The 19,310-nt window shown below is 33.8% G+C and overlaps 2 protein-coding genes across 5 annotated transcripts in view; one reads left to right on the plus strand and one right to left on the minus strand.

Annotated features, from left to right (window-relative positions):
* The window catches only part of Bmptp-Z (protein tyrosine phosphatase), a 63,240-nt gene extending 52,304 nt beyond the window's left edge, over positions 1 to 10,936 (plus strand). Inside the window, exons 7-9 of one of the 4 annotated variants that reach the window (XM_012695959.4) lie at positions 85 to 214; positions 1,468 to 1,584; positions 9,311 to 10,936. In XM_012695959.4, coding sequence (XP_012551413.3) covers positions 85 to 214; positions 1,468 to 1,584; positions 9,311 to 9,341 — 278 coding nt within the window. In that variant the 3' untranslated portion in view covers positions 9,342 to 10,936. 4 annotated transcript variants of the gene reach the window in all.
* A 903-nt stretch (positions 10,937 to 11,839) lies between these two features.
* LOC105842517 (peroxisomal membrane protein PEX16) lies at positions 11,840 to 15,206 on the minus strand. Its single transcript, XM_012696074.4, has one exon. It carries the CDS (start codon positions 15,009 to 15,011, stop codon positions 14,022 to 14,024), a length of 990 nt encoding a protein of 329 aa, XP_012551528.3. The 5' UTR covers positions 15,012 to 15,206; the 3' UTR covers positions 11,840 to 14,021.
* Positions 15,207 to 19,310: the final 4,104 nt, after the last annotated feature.

Here is a 19,310-nt window from a genome sequence, read left to right on the forward strand (position 1 = left end):
CGATCTATCATTGGAGTGTAACGTTAATTTCGCGCCTTGTGTTTTGTTCTTTCAAACGTTCTTTCACGTTTGATTTTTTTACAGGCGATCACCTGAGCGCTCCCGTCGAGTCTTCGAGCTCTGACGAATGTCCCCCCACTCCCCCAGAATTAGAACTACCGCCCTTCTCTTCAGCCGACGAAGATGAAGAACAGTCCGCCGTCCAGCCCGAGAGGTATCAGTGCTGATCAATTCCGTTATTACTAACCGTTGTGTTTAGTTGACGACACAATCATCGCTTTTAATTATTATTCTCATAATCCTCTCGCAGGTCTGCTGGAAGAGATTTCTTAAAGAAATAAGCAGTGCCTTTGTACATAATTTTTCTATTACTCTGTACTATGTCTTCGTTTTTGTGAAAAAAAAAAAAAACATAAACATAGTTTCCGAGGAAGATTACCTAATAGACAGGATCTAACTATTTCAAAACAATCAAAAAATTTCTAGCCGAGATACATATTCACGAAGGAATCAAAATAAAACTTGGAGAATGCAAAAAAATACACAATAAACCAAAGGTAAATTGGTACTGAAACAACACTAAGAAATACCAAAGTCCTGCTCATTTGTACTACGAAGCACCCATGCGTTCTTGTTCGAGAAGTAACAACCCAATCCAAACGCCCACCACGTCTAACCATTGTTCAATACGGCTTCTGGTAACTGGCCAATATTTGAATCGTAAATTGTTTGCCCTCCTAAGTTTCGATCGGCTTACTTGGCAAGTTGACACCACGGTCCGTGAAAACCAGTATTGCCAATACATTGACGGAATTTCCCTCGAAGACTTGTGTATTCTTATTTATGCACAAATTACTATTATATTTATTATCTGTGGTTTTGACAAAGGCTATCGTGATGAGCAGGGCCGCATTTAAACTTAATGCCGCTCCTGGGCACCGGCAAAAAAATCCGCCCCAAAACCCCCTAACAATTTTATTTAAACTTGTAGTTTATATCGACGCTTGAAAGGCAATCGTGACTAAGCGACAATGCGTGAACTTTACTGTAGACTAATTTAAAGTTGAAATTAATTTAAAATATACCTGAGAAATACCTGAAAAAATTCTATTTTAACGAATCTAGCTGCAGGATTGAAATTATTTTAATAGACCTAGAAATATATTTTTTTTGCGCATCGAATATGGTTATTGCCTATCATTTATGTATAAAGCAGTTATTGTCGCTTAGTCACGTTTGCCTTTCAAGCATCGGTATATGTATTTTATTTCAAAAAATTAAAATAACCAGTTTATTGCAGAAACTTTATTATATATTTCAGAAACATAATTTTTTTTTTTTTTTTTCTATCAGTTATAAATGTTTTTCAATTTCAAAATTTTGCCGCCATGGGTACTTGCCCCGACGGCCCCTAGTGTAAATCCACCGCTGGTGATGAGACGTAAAGGCGATGCTTGTTGTTTCCAGCAGCAGCGGCGCCAAGACGGAGACACTGCGCCGTCGTCGCATCCGCGAGCTGTCCGAGCGCGTCTCTCTGATGAAGCGACGGGCCCGCGACGCCGAACGATGGCACAACCTCAAGAGGTCTCTCTACAAACCCCTCACGATCACCTTCGGCTTCATCCTCGCCGGCATTGTCATTTATTCATACGTCAAACACTAATCAAACACTAATGCAATTACATAAAACAAACTCGATACACCTGGAGGAAAATACGCGCCGGAGCGTTCGCGTATAGCAAAGCATAATAGCGCGAAATTCGACGTTGACTATCACATAAATAAGTTAGAGATGCCAGCTCAAACGTTTTTCCCTAAATATAGGAAAAAAAAGAACCAAAAATTATTTTCTAGGGGAAATATGTGTTTGATAAACGAAGGAGCATGGAATTGAACGTCATATAGAAGATATGTCCTTCATCGAATAGTAATTGGCAACAGTGATTGCACCGAAGTAGGAGCATCGGTTTTTGTATAACTCGCACGATGCGGTGGGATGCTACTCTAGGTTCAATCACTGAAACCCTTTAATCTAAACCGCTAACTTATACGCGAAGGCTCCCGGTCAATCCTTTACGAAATGGTTATCTTTACTTTTCAATTTGTTCGTCGGCAATCAATCGAGAACACTGTGTTGTGACGAAATACGAGGACTCTGTCTGCCTTGCGTTACTCCTTCGAATGTCAAAACAACAACAAATTGTTAAATATTTAAGTATAAAAACGAAACGCAGAGTTAATGTCGTTTTGTTGGCAACACACGGCCGCCATAGTAGCGAGGTGACCATTTTGATACTTTTATAAATGAAATAATCACGCCGTTTCGGTATAAAGCTAGAGCTGTGATTCCTTCTTTTTTTAACGAGTTATCGTATTTTATTAATTTTAATTTATATATATTTTTTATCAACTCATTTGGTCGTATATTATTCTTATTAAATAAAAAAGAAACTTGTCAGCATTACGATAATTCATAACTCTACAGTTTATATACTTTAAAATCAAAAGCTTGAAATTTACTCTTTGTTACGGTAATACAATATATTTGTATCTCATTCGACAAAACTAAGAGAAGGCAAATAGAAAACGTAAAACAAAAAATAGTTAAAACAAACATTGATCACTAAAAAAAGTTATTCCAGTATAAATACAACCCCGTGACGTCACTTGACAGTTCCGAATGTAACGTGGTCCTTTAAAAAACACCAAGACGAAGTCAGTATGAAAACTTCCACGGCTTTAATTAACTTATATATTAGAGAAATAGCGTAACCAAGAAAATGTGTTTTCTTCGTTTTAGAGAAATTTTAAACTAGGGCGCCTTAATGACTATTTCTCTATCCATTTGGGCCGTTTAAATTACGTTTCACTGAACTAATTAATTGCGGCTGATAAATAAATTGCTAATTTAAAAAACAAATAAGCGTGGAAACAAACACAAATGCATCACAAAACAACATTGAAATAATTATTTGTATCATTTGGTTAAATGGAAAAAAAAATAAAGCATGTAACATAATATACTATAAAACATTTTTGGAATTACTCATGAAGCAAATTTTACTAAATCAGCTAACGTAATTTATATCGTTTAGTTTAACCCAAACTTTGAATGAAGAATTTTGAATTTTGAAGAATTTTTTTATAACACAGTTCGCTGCTGATTGGTAGCATAGTGGAATGGTTCTGTGAATGCCTAGAAACGATTTAATATTCGACTTTAGTTATAGGTTATATTTTAAATTAACTTTATTGTTTGTAAAAAAAACTTTGACAATAACTATATCCGACATGAAATCACGGATTTATAGTAGTACCGGATTGCGCATTTTCATTGACCATTCGAATTTATACCCTCAGTGGTAATGTTAAAGCTTTACTGTATATTACATGTGCAGTTAGAAAATCGGGTCAGGTGAGAAGTCCCGAAGCAGTATTGTGTTCTTATCTAACAAGTTGCCTTCCCTAGTAAATCCTAAGTAAAATATTCTTTGAGTTTTTTTTAATCGAAATTTTTTAATACGTTTTACAAAAATACATATTTTTCTTTTTTTAAATTAAACCTAGTATCGTCAAAGAATGTAGGTTTTATTATTTATTTATTTTTTTAATTAACGAAAATCCAGGAAATCATAATGTTTTTCATAAAGATAAAATCAAAGTGGATAGCTGTTTTTGGCATCAACGTTTGAAGCCGTTGATGATGATAGCGTTTCATAAATGTTATTCTCAAATTTAAAATGTTAGATATTTACTGCTTTAACCTGATTACGACTTATCTCTTTACAGGATAGCTGTTTTCGTTGAATAATTTTATAGTAGGGTGACCATAACTCATGGCGCTGTCTGGATCACTATCGATAATATACTGTGACCAATTTATATTCTAGTTGATTCACAAAAATATATACAAATAAAAATCGAAATTAAGCGAAACTATCTTAAATTAACTATATTCAACAGATTTTTCCGATCTGAACAAAGATATACAATATAATAGTAAATATAGTTATATACCAAATTATTTAGTTACAAAAAAGGTTTCAGTGTAAAAAAGAAACTTATTAATTTTTTTTTTGGTATAGAATTATATGACTAATTAATAACTAACGCATTAACCTCGTGAAACCTGAACATAAAAGGAAACATAAATAATTATCAAACACGCCTCAAGTTTCGGGCACAGTGTAAAAATCTAACAATATTAAAAAAAAAAAAAAACATAAACAAATAATATAATTAAACTAGATAAAACTAAAAAGACAATAATATTACAGTAGCAGTAGTTAATAAATAATATAATTGTTAGAAAGTACGAACGATTCGTGGGCAACCTATTAGAAAGAGATGCATTACCACTTTCGAACCTCTCATTCGACTGATTTTTATAATTTAACTGCAATGTTTAGTTGCATTACCAGCTAAAGCATAAAATGAATTAAACATTTTTAGTTAATTCTGATTCAAAAACTCATTACATTTAATGATGTCCATTAAAATTTAAGCGCTCTGTCGATTTAATAAAATATCGGTAGACCGACATTATCGAAAGCGGATAACGACAGTCCGTCGCGTAATTATGATAATTTATACAAACAATCTCTCAAAATATTTTTGAGTGGATTAATAAATCTTAATAATAACTATTACCTTCTAACATATTCGTTATCTTTCTCTATCTTTGTTCTGTTTTTCTTATTTACTCTCATAAAACAGATTGAATTGAGTACTATTCTATTAAACTCAATAAATATATTTTAAAACGAAATCGTCTAAGACTGTAAAAACACCAATGAAGATCGTTTCAACGAAATCTCTGTATATTTAAAAAAAATATGCATTTAGTAATAATTAAATGAATTATTACTGTATTTCATTATTAAGTTTAATAATTATTATATTTTTTACTAACTCACTTATAAAAGGCCGACTTACATGCATTACATGTGGGATGGTATGGCGAAATTTAGTGGATATTTAGTTTAACAACAAAATCTTTTATTCTTTCAAAAAAATACTACATACTTACACATTCGTAACATCGTTATGCCCATTTTATATCTGTCATTTATATTTTCTTCTTTTAAAATAAAACTAGTGTGCCAGTGTGAATTAACCAAAAAGTACCGATATCCCACTTATACATAGGTACATATGTATATGGCAATCCTTTGCTATAAAATCTGGGCCTACTTCCGGTGTTTAAATCGGTATAAAGCATTGTAATTGTATACTTCACATGACAATGCCATATTATTTTATCAAGGACGATCATACTAAAATCGTATTATATATTAATAATGTTCTTTAATTTACCCCTTATTTTAGCAAAATAATTTACAATTGTAGCTGTAAAACAATTATTGAGAAAAGTATCGTTCATTGCTTTTCTTGAACAAATTGGAAGTGATATTTTTACATTCGTGTCAAAATCGACAAGCTTCCCATTTTGTGGCTTACAAAAACAACGATTTGAAAAGTATTCGCTTTTGTCACAAAATAGAAAAATCTGACAAAAACTACTTACATTGTACATATTAACAAACAAATGTACCGACTGTCTGTATAAACGATATATTAGCGTCTTGGAGCTGGGTATATAAAAAATTCGGCAAGTCAAAAATAACGGGCGAGTTATATCGCGCTAACTCTTGCAAGCGACCGCCCTCACAATATTACTTACAACTTACCGTAATACACAATAACTTATTTATGATAGTTAAATAAAATATTTCTGAGAAAAACATGTTTAGTTTAATTTTTAATGATCTTATGGTCGTCACACGACGCCGATATGTCTTTAAATAATACGGAGATATCTTAAATATATTTTAATTTCAAATTAAAAGTCGTAAAAAATATGTTACTGTATATTATTAATTTATAAGTTTATAACATACCTCATACATTTTGTTATTCCAAAATCCTGAGTATGTAGCTATTGCAAACTCAAAATAATGGAACACATTTAATTCAACCATTAACGGACTCTGCGTTCTTCGCTTTTAACAAAAGTTGGTGATTTTCTCGTTCTGTACTAGTATTAATATACTGAGATTAGCGATCAACTGGAAGACTACATTGCTACACGTCCTTACGGATCCATCAGATCCAATAACCCTTGCATTAGACGCCTTCAGCTCTAACACTAGGAGCAGGCTGAGGAACCCCGGTAACCGTACTCGTCGAACTCGACAAAGAGGTCGACGTGCAACCTAACCCATGCATCAGCCCGCTGAGTGTCTTGCCGGATCTTCTCAGCGGGTCGCGTTTCCTATCTGGTAATAGATTCATTCGCGAAGCAGCTGCCCTCGAGTTGTTAAATCTCCTTCGGAGGCGCTCGGGGGGCTGTTAGCTAATCCCACCCCTCCTGGCTGCGCCTATGCTCGCCCACATGTCGTGGTGAAACTGGAAGGGCTTCAGGGGCACCAGTAATCATAAAAAAACTACATCGCAGATGATAACTACATACAAGGGCCCGTTTATATTAGACTATTCGATATTGCGACTTCAAATGGAGACCTTTTTAGACACAGCCCACAGACAAAGCGCAATCACTCTCAGAAGCCTGAGCCCAACGATGAGGCACACGAAATCGCCAGCTGAAAGACGATTCTGGAAACCGTATTTTTAGAAGGAAATAATTTAACACGATAGGTCTGTAAAAGGGTTGATCGAACCTTTTCTTTTCTGGATAAGAACTCTTTCGACCTCTGGAGACTGGAATTAATTGTGATTGATACTTTTTGTCTCTGGCCATACTTAAGTGTGGTGCGACAGTTTGGGATATTGGAAAAAAAGTGAAATGAAATGAAAGTTCGTGACTGTTAAAAAAATTATAGTCCGGTATTAGTTGACAAATTCACAATAAAATGAACATAGGAAACGCGGTCTGAACTTGTGTTCTGTTACGTTCCAGCCATTTAGCTTACATTAGTATTATCATACCAGCATCTTTGCTCGTAGAACGAATTTTAGCAACGAAATGTTCAGCTTATCAAAAAATATTAGGAAACTTACATCTTAGTTATTAATGTTCTTCGTTTTATGGTAGTTTTTTATTTATTTATTAAGTCGATTTAAATTCTTTGATGTTTTTTAAACATTATAATGCTCTTCTATTTGCTTCATGTTGGAATATGAGAAGTTTTTATTTCTATTCTTAAAGATTGAGTTAAATGTATTTATAAACGCATATTCTTTCCAAACCTTCAGTGTTTATGGTAATTTAATCATGTACTTGCGGGTTGTACTCTTATTATGTATCCTTGTTAAGATCTCGATATTTTCCGGTCTTTGTTCTCTCTATAAAAATAGCGATTAGTCAATTCTTTTTATTTCGATCATGTCATTATTAACCATGATTCAAAGGTTATTGTGTTTAAAATAGAAACGAGAAGTCTGATATTGAAAGAATACATACGAGAAGATCCAAGGGTGAAAGTGTCGGATAACTGTCTATCCAGTCCCTAAAAGATAAAAATAACTAACGTACTTAAAGAACCACAACTATAACTTTATTTCAAGAGGCTCTTAAAGTGAAACTCAACAATGCCGCTTAAGTCGACGAAGTAATTAATAACTTAATCTTAGTTTTGTTGACTTTTTTTTTCATTGTATCAGGCCTGTGAAATATAAAAAATCATATCGAATTTGATAGGTAAGCAGTCCAAACAAAATAAATAAATAAATAATTTGTGGCAAAAGCCTGGCAGGAAATCTAAGCAAAACGCTGTCTCAAATACCTGATATAATAATTCTATTAACACGGGAAACACTTGAAAACAAAACGTCTGCTTTCAGTAGACTTTTAATGAATGAACTGATGATTTGTTGCCCAATAGATAGCTTGAGTCTAAATTATTTTAAATTGCATTGGCCTTACTTTGTTTCAACTGACGTCATTCCAATTGTTCATATCAGGCGCAGAGTCCTAACGGATTGACGATGTCATATACTACTTGCGTATGTCAATACGTCCCTATTGAAGCGGTCTCTTTTAAACTATAACTGTTTAATTTTATACGAAAATGAAACCTGTGCAACTGTTAATAAGGTTAACTGTTTCTCCGAAAACTTTTGATGTCTCTTGTGGTATGAAGTGAAACTCGATCAATGGTACTAAGTAAAGTTTATTTAAATAACTAAAATCAAATAACATATCATATTAATTGATAAATCAATACAAGTTGTTTTTATTTCTAATTATTCTCGTCGTATATCCTAAATTGTGTTAGTGTATACAGTAAAAAAAAATCAACAAAATTAATACTTGAATATATTCGTAACGTCACGTTGTGTAGGTAGATTGTTAAAGCGGAGCCATTTTGGTTTTCATTACAGTTGACTATCATTTCTCGAATCTTCTTTCTGTTTTATGAATTGAATTTTGTTGACATAGCCATATGAGATTTTCGTCTTTAAATTGCATATCTGAATTAACGAGCTCACTGTTCACATGAGGTCGAAGTTGTAATTTTATTGTAAAACGGTCGCTTATACACGACCTTCGAATTGGAACTCATGACTGATTCGCGACAGACACAGATAGGGTAATGATAACTTTACCCCTGAGGGCTCAGAACGGATGGAAAAAAAAATTATGTTCTCCTAATTTTTTCATACCCTTTACTGGTGGTAGGACCTCATGTGAGTCCGCACGGGTAGGTACCACCACCGCGCCTATTTCTGCCGTGAAGCAGTAATGCGTTTCGGTTTGAAGGGTGGGGCAGTTGTTGTAACTATACTGAGACTATACAACTTATATCTGAAGGTGGGTGGCGCATTTACGTTGTAGATGTCTATGGGCTCCAGTAACCACTTAACACCAGGTGGCTCGTCCACCCATCTAAGCAATAAAAAAAAACCTTTTAAATATGTTACTAAAGAAGTCCTCTAATATCGTCAAATCTCAAAAGCGTTAGTTTTTAGTTCAATTGCTATATTATCTACTATTGGTACATACATAAGTTTATGACAATATTTATATGTTCGGTTAATAAAAATTGGAACAAAACTCGCGATAAACGATTTTGAAAACGAAATAAAACACGACCTTCATATGAAAAAAGTATTCTTTAAAAACGAGACTATCACGAAAGTTTTTAAATCAATAAATAAAACAATAAATAAAAACACGTTAATAGTGCACCAATTGTTTTTAACGGTAACCTAAATATATTGAATAATATGTCGTGAACGACTTTTGAATTCTCGACGCACCGTTAAAATTGATTGCTGCAACATAATGAGAAATAAAAAGGATTCACTTGAAAACGAAGAAATTGAAGTCGAATTATTAATATTTCAGGTTTAAATTCGAAGAGAACAAAGAACATTGAATCGTGCCACACAGATAAGGCAAGTAGGCAAGGCATTCTTTTTTACGAACCACGCTTCGGGCATTCATTTCATTTTCCTCGGACGGCTATAGACCACGATGTGAGCTCGTAATTGCAGCAACACATCGTTTAATAAATAATATAATATATGCTATTTCCCTTCTAACACTTGAACATAAGCTAGAACGATGTTGATATTATTTTTTAGAAAAGTACATCGTTTTACTTAAAAACGCGGGTAGTTCTAGATACCTGGATCATATTACACAATAGTACGTGTTTCCGTATATTGTAGTGTTAACAATTTATCTGGTATAATACGTAGATTTCGTAAAAACATGAGTAAGCTTTTTATCATTACCGTGTATGTATACAATGAAAATATTGCCATGTCATTTTATATTTATAATCTAACTATTGTCAATATTTATATTCTGTATTTATGTATTTTACGGTATGATGGCAGTACGCGTCGACAATTTATTTGTAACAAAATATTTTCTGGGTTTACGTAATAATATCGTTCCGAGATAATTATTGGAATTTAATTAACATTTTACGGAGAACGCTTAAAAAGTATTACATTTACTTAATAAAGTATATCGTATCCTACTTAGTCTTTAAATTTGCAAATCTTACCAAATTTCGTCGAGTTTAAAATACATTTCGACAATTAAACGTTAATAGTTAGATAACATGAGAACTCATTGCATGCAAGATGCTGTAGTAGGTGTTAAATTGTTAATTTTCCACATGTAATGTTTTTTTGTAAAATTTTTGCATTTTAACACAGTGGGAAGTGTAACCAGTGACGTTCCGTAATTCAGACTACATATTCATTACACTTTATTTAATTGACCTAAATAACAAACTCGCGTTTATGTAATGTGTGCATGTAGCAGCTCTTTCATATACATACATCAGTACATAATATGATTAATAAGTTCTATAATTCCATGGAAAGTTGTACTAAATTTTCATGTACATTTCATTTATATTTACACACTTTTTAATTTAGTCTAGTTTATTATTTGCTTAAGACGGAACATTTTGTTAATGCAAAAATGTCTCATTAGTTTTTTAAGGGTTCTTTAATATTTGAATGAATTTGTCGTTGAACATAATGTGCTTGACGCAGTTATTGAAATTGAAATACAACGAATTAATATTACTGGGCCAACAACTGCACGCCACATTTTTGCCATTATTTTAAAAACGAATGGCAGATTACCAAATATACTACAAAAAATTTCATGTATTTTTATGTATACGAAATTTTCATAATATTAAGAAGTAAGTATTACATTAAATTTTGGCTTTTTTAAGAGATGATGAGCTCTTGTAATAATAGTACTCATTGTACATAGGTTTTGTTTTTCTTCCTAAATCTGGGAACTACATTATTTAATCTCGTATTAAACGTAAATCGTTTTTATGTTAATATCTAGTGTTTAAACTACTTATATGTAATATCGATATTAAAATTTTTTTTAGTATCTCTTGATGCTCGTCGCCAACTGAGCGTCTTCTATTTACCAAGTGAAGGTATAAGTGTCAAAACTGTAATTTTAAAATTAAAATATCACTAAAAAATACATTGGTCTTAATTTTTTTCCCTTTTTTATTATTCGAAGGCAGATAAGTTAACCGTCTGCATTATAAAGTTCTTCGAATTATTATATGAATATAAAAGAGGCATATTATGCGTTCATTCTATGTCGTAGTAATGAAAAGTATTCCTGACCTGATAGACGAGATGACTGATGATCTAATACTTGTTCGAGAACAACTTACGAAATTTATTAATTACTGGAACTTGGAAGTACAGAGCGTACCTGTAAGCCTGCCCTGGTAGATACCATAGTCCCGCCTAATTCTAACCGCGAAGCAATCTTGTTGCGGTTTGAACTATAGGACAACCACAGTTACTGGTGGTAGAACCTTTTGTCAGTCCGAGCGGGTAGGCACCACCACCCCGCCTGTTTCTGCCGTGAAACAGTAATGCGTTTCGGTTTGAAGGGTGGGGCAGCCGTTGTACTGTACCTGAGACCTTAGAACTTATATCTCAAGGTGGGTGGCGCAATACGTCGTAGATGTCTATGGGCTCCAGTAACCACTTCACACCAGGTGGGCTGTGAGCTCGTCCACCCATCTAAGCAATAAAAAAAAAGACAGATTTCGAAGGCAGCGTGCGTGACGGCATTTAGCAACGGGCAACGCAAGCTCGTTTAGTTTTTAATGTCATCGTGACCTATAAGATAAGACGCTCGGTACATTCGTATCAAGCCATGCGACTATGTCGGTGTTCGAATCCCGCAGGCAGTTAGTAATTTTTCTAAAGAAATAAAATACGTACGTAACAAATTTTCACGAATGACTTAAGTACACGGTGAAGGAATAAAAAATATTAAAATTAAACACGCGAACATTTTAATAGCGTAATTACTGGTGATAGGACGTCTTATATATAAGAAGACATATAAATTAATAAAGACCACTTTATATTACACATAATTCCATTTATTGAGTCATTGTTTTGCAATACAGTAAAAAATATATAAGATTCATGGAAATAAATGTACAATGGTGGCACTTCACTTGGCGTAGCATCTGCCAGTAGGTACAAGGTCAGATATTTGTTGTATTCACAAACGCTTCGTCCACACAAATTTAAAAGGCAAAAGGCCTTCCAAAGCTCTTGCAGTTGCAATTATTATCTACAGTTAACCAAAAAGGACTGTTATTTGCATTATTTACCATTAAACATTAACTACTGCTTCTCAGCTCATCTCTGTTTTAGGCATCAAAGCAAATATACAAATACGCAAACCCAAGTACCAGCATACGCAACAAATAAGTTATTCAACAAGACCACCTATATGTATACCATGAGGGTCATTAAAAGCAACACATCTTTAGTCTACGACAGTAGGTATGGCCAAATTGTGCCTTATTACGAATACGCACATTGCAATATACGATATAGTTCAGTTTTACTATGTGCTTAGTGCGAGTTTTTTTAACGTTCACGATAGCGTAAAAGTCAAATTTGTAGGGAGTTGGAACGTTTGCCTATGTTTGCCGCTAGGGGGCACTGTTCCGGCTGCATACAAATTTCAGGTAACTTTTACGCTATCGAGGACGTTAAAAAACTCACACTAAGCACACTGATGGTAAGGCGTCTTGCGAGCTCGCCCGGGTTGATTTCGCCGTCCTACTTATTTCTGCGCCTGCGCATCCAAATGTCTCGAAGGGAGTAGCGGTATACACATTTCCGGGTCTACAGACTACAGTAACCAGACTAGTGTGTGGGCCACTTATCAGACGTTTCCAGAGGTATGTAGTGCGAGAGGTGACAACGTGTCGGCTTGACAAAAAGTAAATCAATAAACGAACTGTACAACTGAAATCTACTTTGTTTATGGTTGACACTCTGCCTCGATCATTCCTTCATAGCTTCATAAGTACCTAAGAATCACGATTCTTTAGATGCAGCTCGTTGACTGTCTTTGTCCTGCAATGTCATTTATTAGACAGAGATCTGTGCTGCGATATTTTAGTTCATATCTCAATTCATTGCTTGGGACATCATAGCCTTGTTCTCTTACTCGATTATTGACATATCAATTCATAATGCAAAATGTTCCATTAATAGACACAGATTTTACAAACAGATAAAGTTTCTTATTACCCACATATTTAGATTAAAATCTGAATCATTCTTATGTCTTGACATATTACAATGTGCTTGTATTCTCTTCATATCTGTTTAATTAAATTTACTACTACTACAAGATTGTTTTATTATTTCAGTTTCTGTAAAGAATTCGACATTATGGATTCACTTATATTGAAAAAATATTATTGTTTTTTTCTTTCTAGACCACATCAGTTAGATTGGTTTTTGCCATCATTATATTTATCCATTCACAAACTCAAATGTTCCGGTCAATGAATAATTAAATCTATTCATAGATATAAAAAGTAGATAAAAATAATACAGTATCCAACACCTATATGAAACACACTACCATTGTCTCAAATATTGAAATCATTTTGAAGGTAATATTAATAGTTAATGTCAGTTACACATACAGTCTACAAAATACTAAGGAATGATTTTAATCTTCCACCTTGATATCTCTTAATAAAAAACAAAACTGTTCTAGAGATGCTCGTTTGACAATAAAGATATTTGCAAAATATCACATTTAAGTTTTCTGATAATGTATTACCAATTTTTTTTTGTCTCTTTGTGGATCAGATTGCCAGCAAAATTACAAGAACCACTATTGATCATAAATACTTTCTGTCCAAATTCTTTTTTAAAGAACAATAAGAAAAAATGTACATAAGCTGTATTATTTACAGTTTATGAAGCATATATGTATATATAACACAAAATTGTCCCAGCGAAGAGCAAACATTTGAATATTTACTCCCATTTGCATGTGAAATTAAACATTAGGTAGTATATAATTATTACAAACTGTTGTGTTTGAGTTTTACAGACCATTTGGATTAGATTTATACCTTAAAGATAACAGTAACATTCTGTAATGATTTAATATTAATCATAATTTTTCCATTAAATTATAATTTTCAAATCTATAGTAGACTTTTAGTTTGAAATCTTATTGATGAAACATACTGATTTGTATTAATTAATTAATTATTTACTTATGATGCCCACATATAGAAGTAAATGTCTTGCCAGTGATTTAAGTATTGGATTATTGGGCCACAGATCAATGACATCATAGGTATTTTCTTTGAAGCAGAATTAAGAACATTTTCTATTACAGTGTTAGAATATTTATTGTACATAGGACTGCGTAATAAATATAGGACTAAGCCTAATTTTCTTCGACTTATTTCCAGCCTTTGTTCATATGATAACTCTTTCATATACCTATTGTATACTTTGAGACTGGCAATATCAATACTGAGAGCCACAAACCACTGCTTCCAGGCTTTATTTCCAAAGAACCTCATTGCAGCAAGATGAAGTAATGGCTTCAAAACATGTAATGACTCAGCATACAATAAGTCCTTAACCTCAATGCCAGGCACAGGTCTATCATCTTTTATTTTCACTGGCGTCCAATCTCGAAAAGCAATTGGAGGTGCTCCATCAACACGTCTCATAACACGGCCAGACCTGCGAAGCTTAAAAAATGAATTCTCATGCTCTTCAACATCTCGGCCTTCAGTATACTTCTTTCTTTGTAAGAAAGCAACAGGGGGGTGTGATATGGGAAGTTCTTTGAATCGATACAGAAGAATTAATCCGGACGATGCTTTGAAGAGCTGCAATAAAGTTGCAACGGTCCACTTGCCTCGTTGTCCCCATCTGTCTTTGGCAATGAGTTCTACAAACACTTCACTATAGTGAATGATAGTGAGCCATATTTTAATCTGTTCACGAAGTCCATAAGATGAAGTTTCGGCACCGTAAGCGTCTCGAATAAGTCTATCATTATACAATGATAACAGCTTTGACATGCAGTATATCATTTCAGATATAATTGGGGATTTGTTTATTTTACCGGCCACGAAATACGACGTCCATGTAGCAACGGTCTCGACGTCTGTCACCACGCTCGGATTGCTGATCACCCATCGCTTGTACGCAGTGTACACTTCTTGCAACGACAATTTGCTACTCATTTTTTAACAAAAATTATTTATGAATTGGTCAGAATACTTTAGCTGTTAAATTGATTTACCACTAAGGTTTAGTAATTATAACAAGTCATCTGTGTAAATTAACCATAAATATAAAACACTGAACTTTAGAACCAGTCTCCTATCAGTTTACTTTGTTGACAAAAATGACACATTTGATTTCAATGGTTTTCTTTAATAAACAGGCAAAAGAAATCAAACCTATAATACTTTTTGGTACTTGCAATACCAAATGGAATTTACTTACTGTTTTGTTCAAATGGATAAGTTAAGCTAAAGATAATTCGTACGGCCAAATCGTAATGAAATAATCTTAAATCATAATTTAGAAAATAATTAAATACATTTATTTAGGCTGTGTGAATGTTTACGATATTGGCAAACGTACAATGCAAGAAACCTTTGATTCTCAAATGTTGAATACTATCTATCAGAATTTCTTGTACATTTACATGGTATATTTACCTAATGAAACGATACATCTCTCGTGCATCTTGCGTCTTGAAGTTAATTTTCATCAATAAACGGTAAATTTATAAACTAATATAAAATAATAATAATAATATAAAATAAGTCCTAAATTAATTTTTCGAACCTACAGACATAAGTTAAAGGTTTTTGATATTTCAAAGAACACGAAAAATCTAGAAAGTCTGACTGAAAAGAAAAATAAGAAATTTGTAGATAAAGTACATTTTTTTTGCTAGAACCAAGATTGCTTGTTGGATTATGGCGAATTTATCATAGTTTTGTAGAAGTCTACTATATCAAAGAAACGTTGAAAGTATAATTAGGAGATATTTGGACAAAAGTAAAAGTATGCAAATGATGCAATAATTTACAGTATATTTTTACCAAATTTTGCTCAACTGTTATCAGAGATGGAAATGTATTGGTAATAAAATTCATGACAATGTGGATGATATAAGCTATGGCGATTCTGTATTTACAAAAATGGAACAACTAATAGCACCATTAGAAACAAGAAATAAAAGTAAGAAAAACAAATTTCCTTAAATTCGAATAACGAGTTATTCTTCGAATTGAGGAATTGGCTTTAAAATCTTATTTATCTCTTCTTCTTATTTATCTCTCTCTTTAATTAATCTCTTACTGGTGGTAGGACCTCTTGTGAGTCCGCACGAGTAGATACCACCACCCTACCTACTTCTACCGTGGAGCAGTAATGCGTTTCGATTTGAAGGGTGGGACAGCCGTTGCAACTATACTGACACCTTAGAACTTATATTTCAAGGTGGGTGGCGCATTTACGTTGTAGATGTCTATGGGCTTCAGTTACCACTTAACGCCAGATGGGCTGTGAGCTCGTCTACCCATCTAAGCAATAAAAAAAAGGGAAGCATTATCAGTTCAAAACTTCAAAAAAACTTCGTTTTCGCTTACTATATTAAATGAAGTGGGGTCGTTGGAAATAGCTCTTGTTGAGCACTGCCAAAGCCAACGAATACTACAATTTCGAATCCCAATTGTTGGCATGTCAACTGCAGCACCCTTCAAACTGTAACTGTTATCAGAGATGGAAATGTATTGGTAATAAAATTCATGACAATGTGGATGATATAAGCTATGGCGATTATGTATTTACAAAAATGGAACAACTAATAGCACCATTAGAAACAAGAAATAAAAGTAAGAAAAACAAATTTCCTTAAATTCGAATAACGAGTTATTCTTCGAATTGAGGAATTGGCTTTAAAATCTTATTTATCTCTTCTTCTTATTTATCTCTCTCTTTAATTAATCTCTTACTGGTGGTAGGACCTCTTGTGAGTCCGCACGAGTAGATACCACCACCCTACCTACTTCTACCGTGGAGCAGTAATGCGTTTCGATTTGAAGGGTGGGACAGCCGTTGCAACTATACTGACACCTTAGAACTTATATTTCAAGGTGGGTGGCGCATTTACGTTGTAGATGTCTATGGGCTTCAGTTACCACTTAACGCCAGATGGGCTGTGAGCTCGTCTACCCATCTAAGCAATAAATAAAAATCTTATGCGGGAATGATGCTCCACCTCTAAAACACCTCGTTTTTTGCTTTCTCTCTTAATTTATTCATGCATAATCTGCCCAAACAAGAGTGAGGGAAAATACAACTCGAGCAAAACCCATCTTGAGGTAAGGCGATTGAATCTACCGAAGTTATCCATTTGGACATTTTACGGTTTTTATAAAATACATTTAATATTCAGTAAACCCTGACTATTTACCGACAGGTTTTTAAATTCATTTCGATGCTACCTACACTAGCCTTTGCCGTTTAAAGTAGTTAGCTGTATGAGCTATTTTATATCTGAGCTGTATGAGCTATCTCTTCTTTTGCTTATAAGAAAGGATGAAACAAACATCAAATCTATGATTTATCTGTCAGTATTAGTGCTGCCAACTCAGTGGAATTTCCACTAGATCTGGTGGCTTAGACTTACTTTTTAGCGGACAATTTTCAGATTAACATATTAATTCAGAAATCTCGAATTCATTGTTAAATAAACATGACTGGTTCAGCCGTTCTTCGTCGAAGCAAGCTTCTACATACAAACTTATCAAAGACAAGAAAAACCAGGAAGATGTTGCGAAAGTTGACGAGCAGTGGCGTCAAATTCATTTACTGAGTTGGAAAATGCACAAAATACAATAAATTGTTTGAGCGTAAATATCATACCGACTTGTAGATTTAACCACATTTGCTATAACTTTATTAGATTTACCGCATTCTAACGCTGACGTAGAGCGATTATTTAGCATGATGAACGTTGTCAAGACAAAACACAGAAACTTAATTAAGTTAGATTTGCTATCTTCAATTCTCACTGTGCGTGCTGGCTTAAAACGCGAAGGAAAATGCTGTAATATCTGCATACTACCAAATAGGTTAGTACAAAAATTTGGAATTACAATTGTAAGTACAAATTATCCTGCAAAAACAGATATCGCAGATGAATCCGATTTTTCGGAAGATAGATTTTATTATTTTAGTACTTCACGTATTTGTCGCAAAAATATAGTTTTTCTGGTGGTTTGAGGGTTCGCCAAATTTAGTACAATATGTGGATTCGTTAAAATTAAGTTGGCAGCACTGGTCAGTACTTCAGTAGAGCATTTGGCCTAAAGGTCTAGATACCACGCCATAAACTCCACAAAAAAAAAAAAAAACAATAGAGCATTACCAAATAGACGTGCGCTAATCATGTTCGGAACTGGATTGAACATGACATCGTTCTTTTGAGTGTCGGAACTAGTTCCAGTAAACATGTTCGCGGAACTGTTTAGTTTCACGAACATGTTAAGTCTAGTAGCTGTTTGTAGTTTGTAGCTGTTTAGTTCCGCGGACATATTAAGTCTAGTAGCTGTTTGAAGCTGTTTAGTTCCGCGGACATGTTAAGTCTAGTAGCTGTTTGTAGTGTAGCGAATCACGTATTAAGTTATTATTAATTACACAATATTTTTCAAAAAAGGTATTAAAAATACAATTTTTTATAAGCACTATATAAAAATAGATTGCCGCTTATGGCAATTATTATTGTAATTATTATTTTGTAAGGTTTTTAGTTTTCGGTTCATTGTTACAGCTGGTTGCATAATTTATTAATGTACTGTAATTACTTTGTCATAATTTCAACTACTCTACTACTTTCATTATTTTTCAATGTATTGTACGATGCACCGGAAACTATAACCTATCAGTTGTTAAAATACCACGTTATTTTGATATACAAAGTAAATTGAGCTCGTTGTAGCCTTACAACCTTTTTCCCATAACCGAGATACCGAATAGCGAAAGTAGTGAATGTTTTAAAATTCTCTAATTTTGAATTATGATTTTCTAAGAAATGGTCTACAAACACTTAACGTAGGAATGATGCATGGTCAAGGTCAAAATCCATAGCAAAACATTTTAATTTATTCAACTATCGACTGTAACACGTAGGTCGTAGAGCATAACTTCAATATTAATAAAAATGTAATATGAAAGAGCTCCACACGCAGTTTCATGCACTCGCTCCACCTCACTCCCTCGTATTCGTGCCATATGTCGCCTTATCTCTTTACGTGGACTCGTGTCGGTTCGAGAATCGTTCGGGTGGACTCGCCGCGCCACGCCTCCGCGCCGCGCGGTACCTATGCTCTAATCATGTCCGCATGTCCGTCATGTTCAACGCGTTCGTAGTTCCTGCATAACAGTACACTTGGAATGGAAATGGAACTGTCTGAACATGTTAATTTTGACAACTCGGATTGAATGATATAGTTCCATATGAG

The sequence above is a fragment of the Bombyx mori genome, chromosome 1 (genome assembly GCF_030269925.1).
Source record: "Bombyx mori chromosome 1, ASM3026992v2".
Classification (NCBI taxonomy): Eukaryota; Metazoa; Arthropoda; class Insecta; order Lepidoptera; family Bombycidae; genus Bombyx; species Bombyx mori.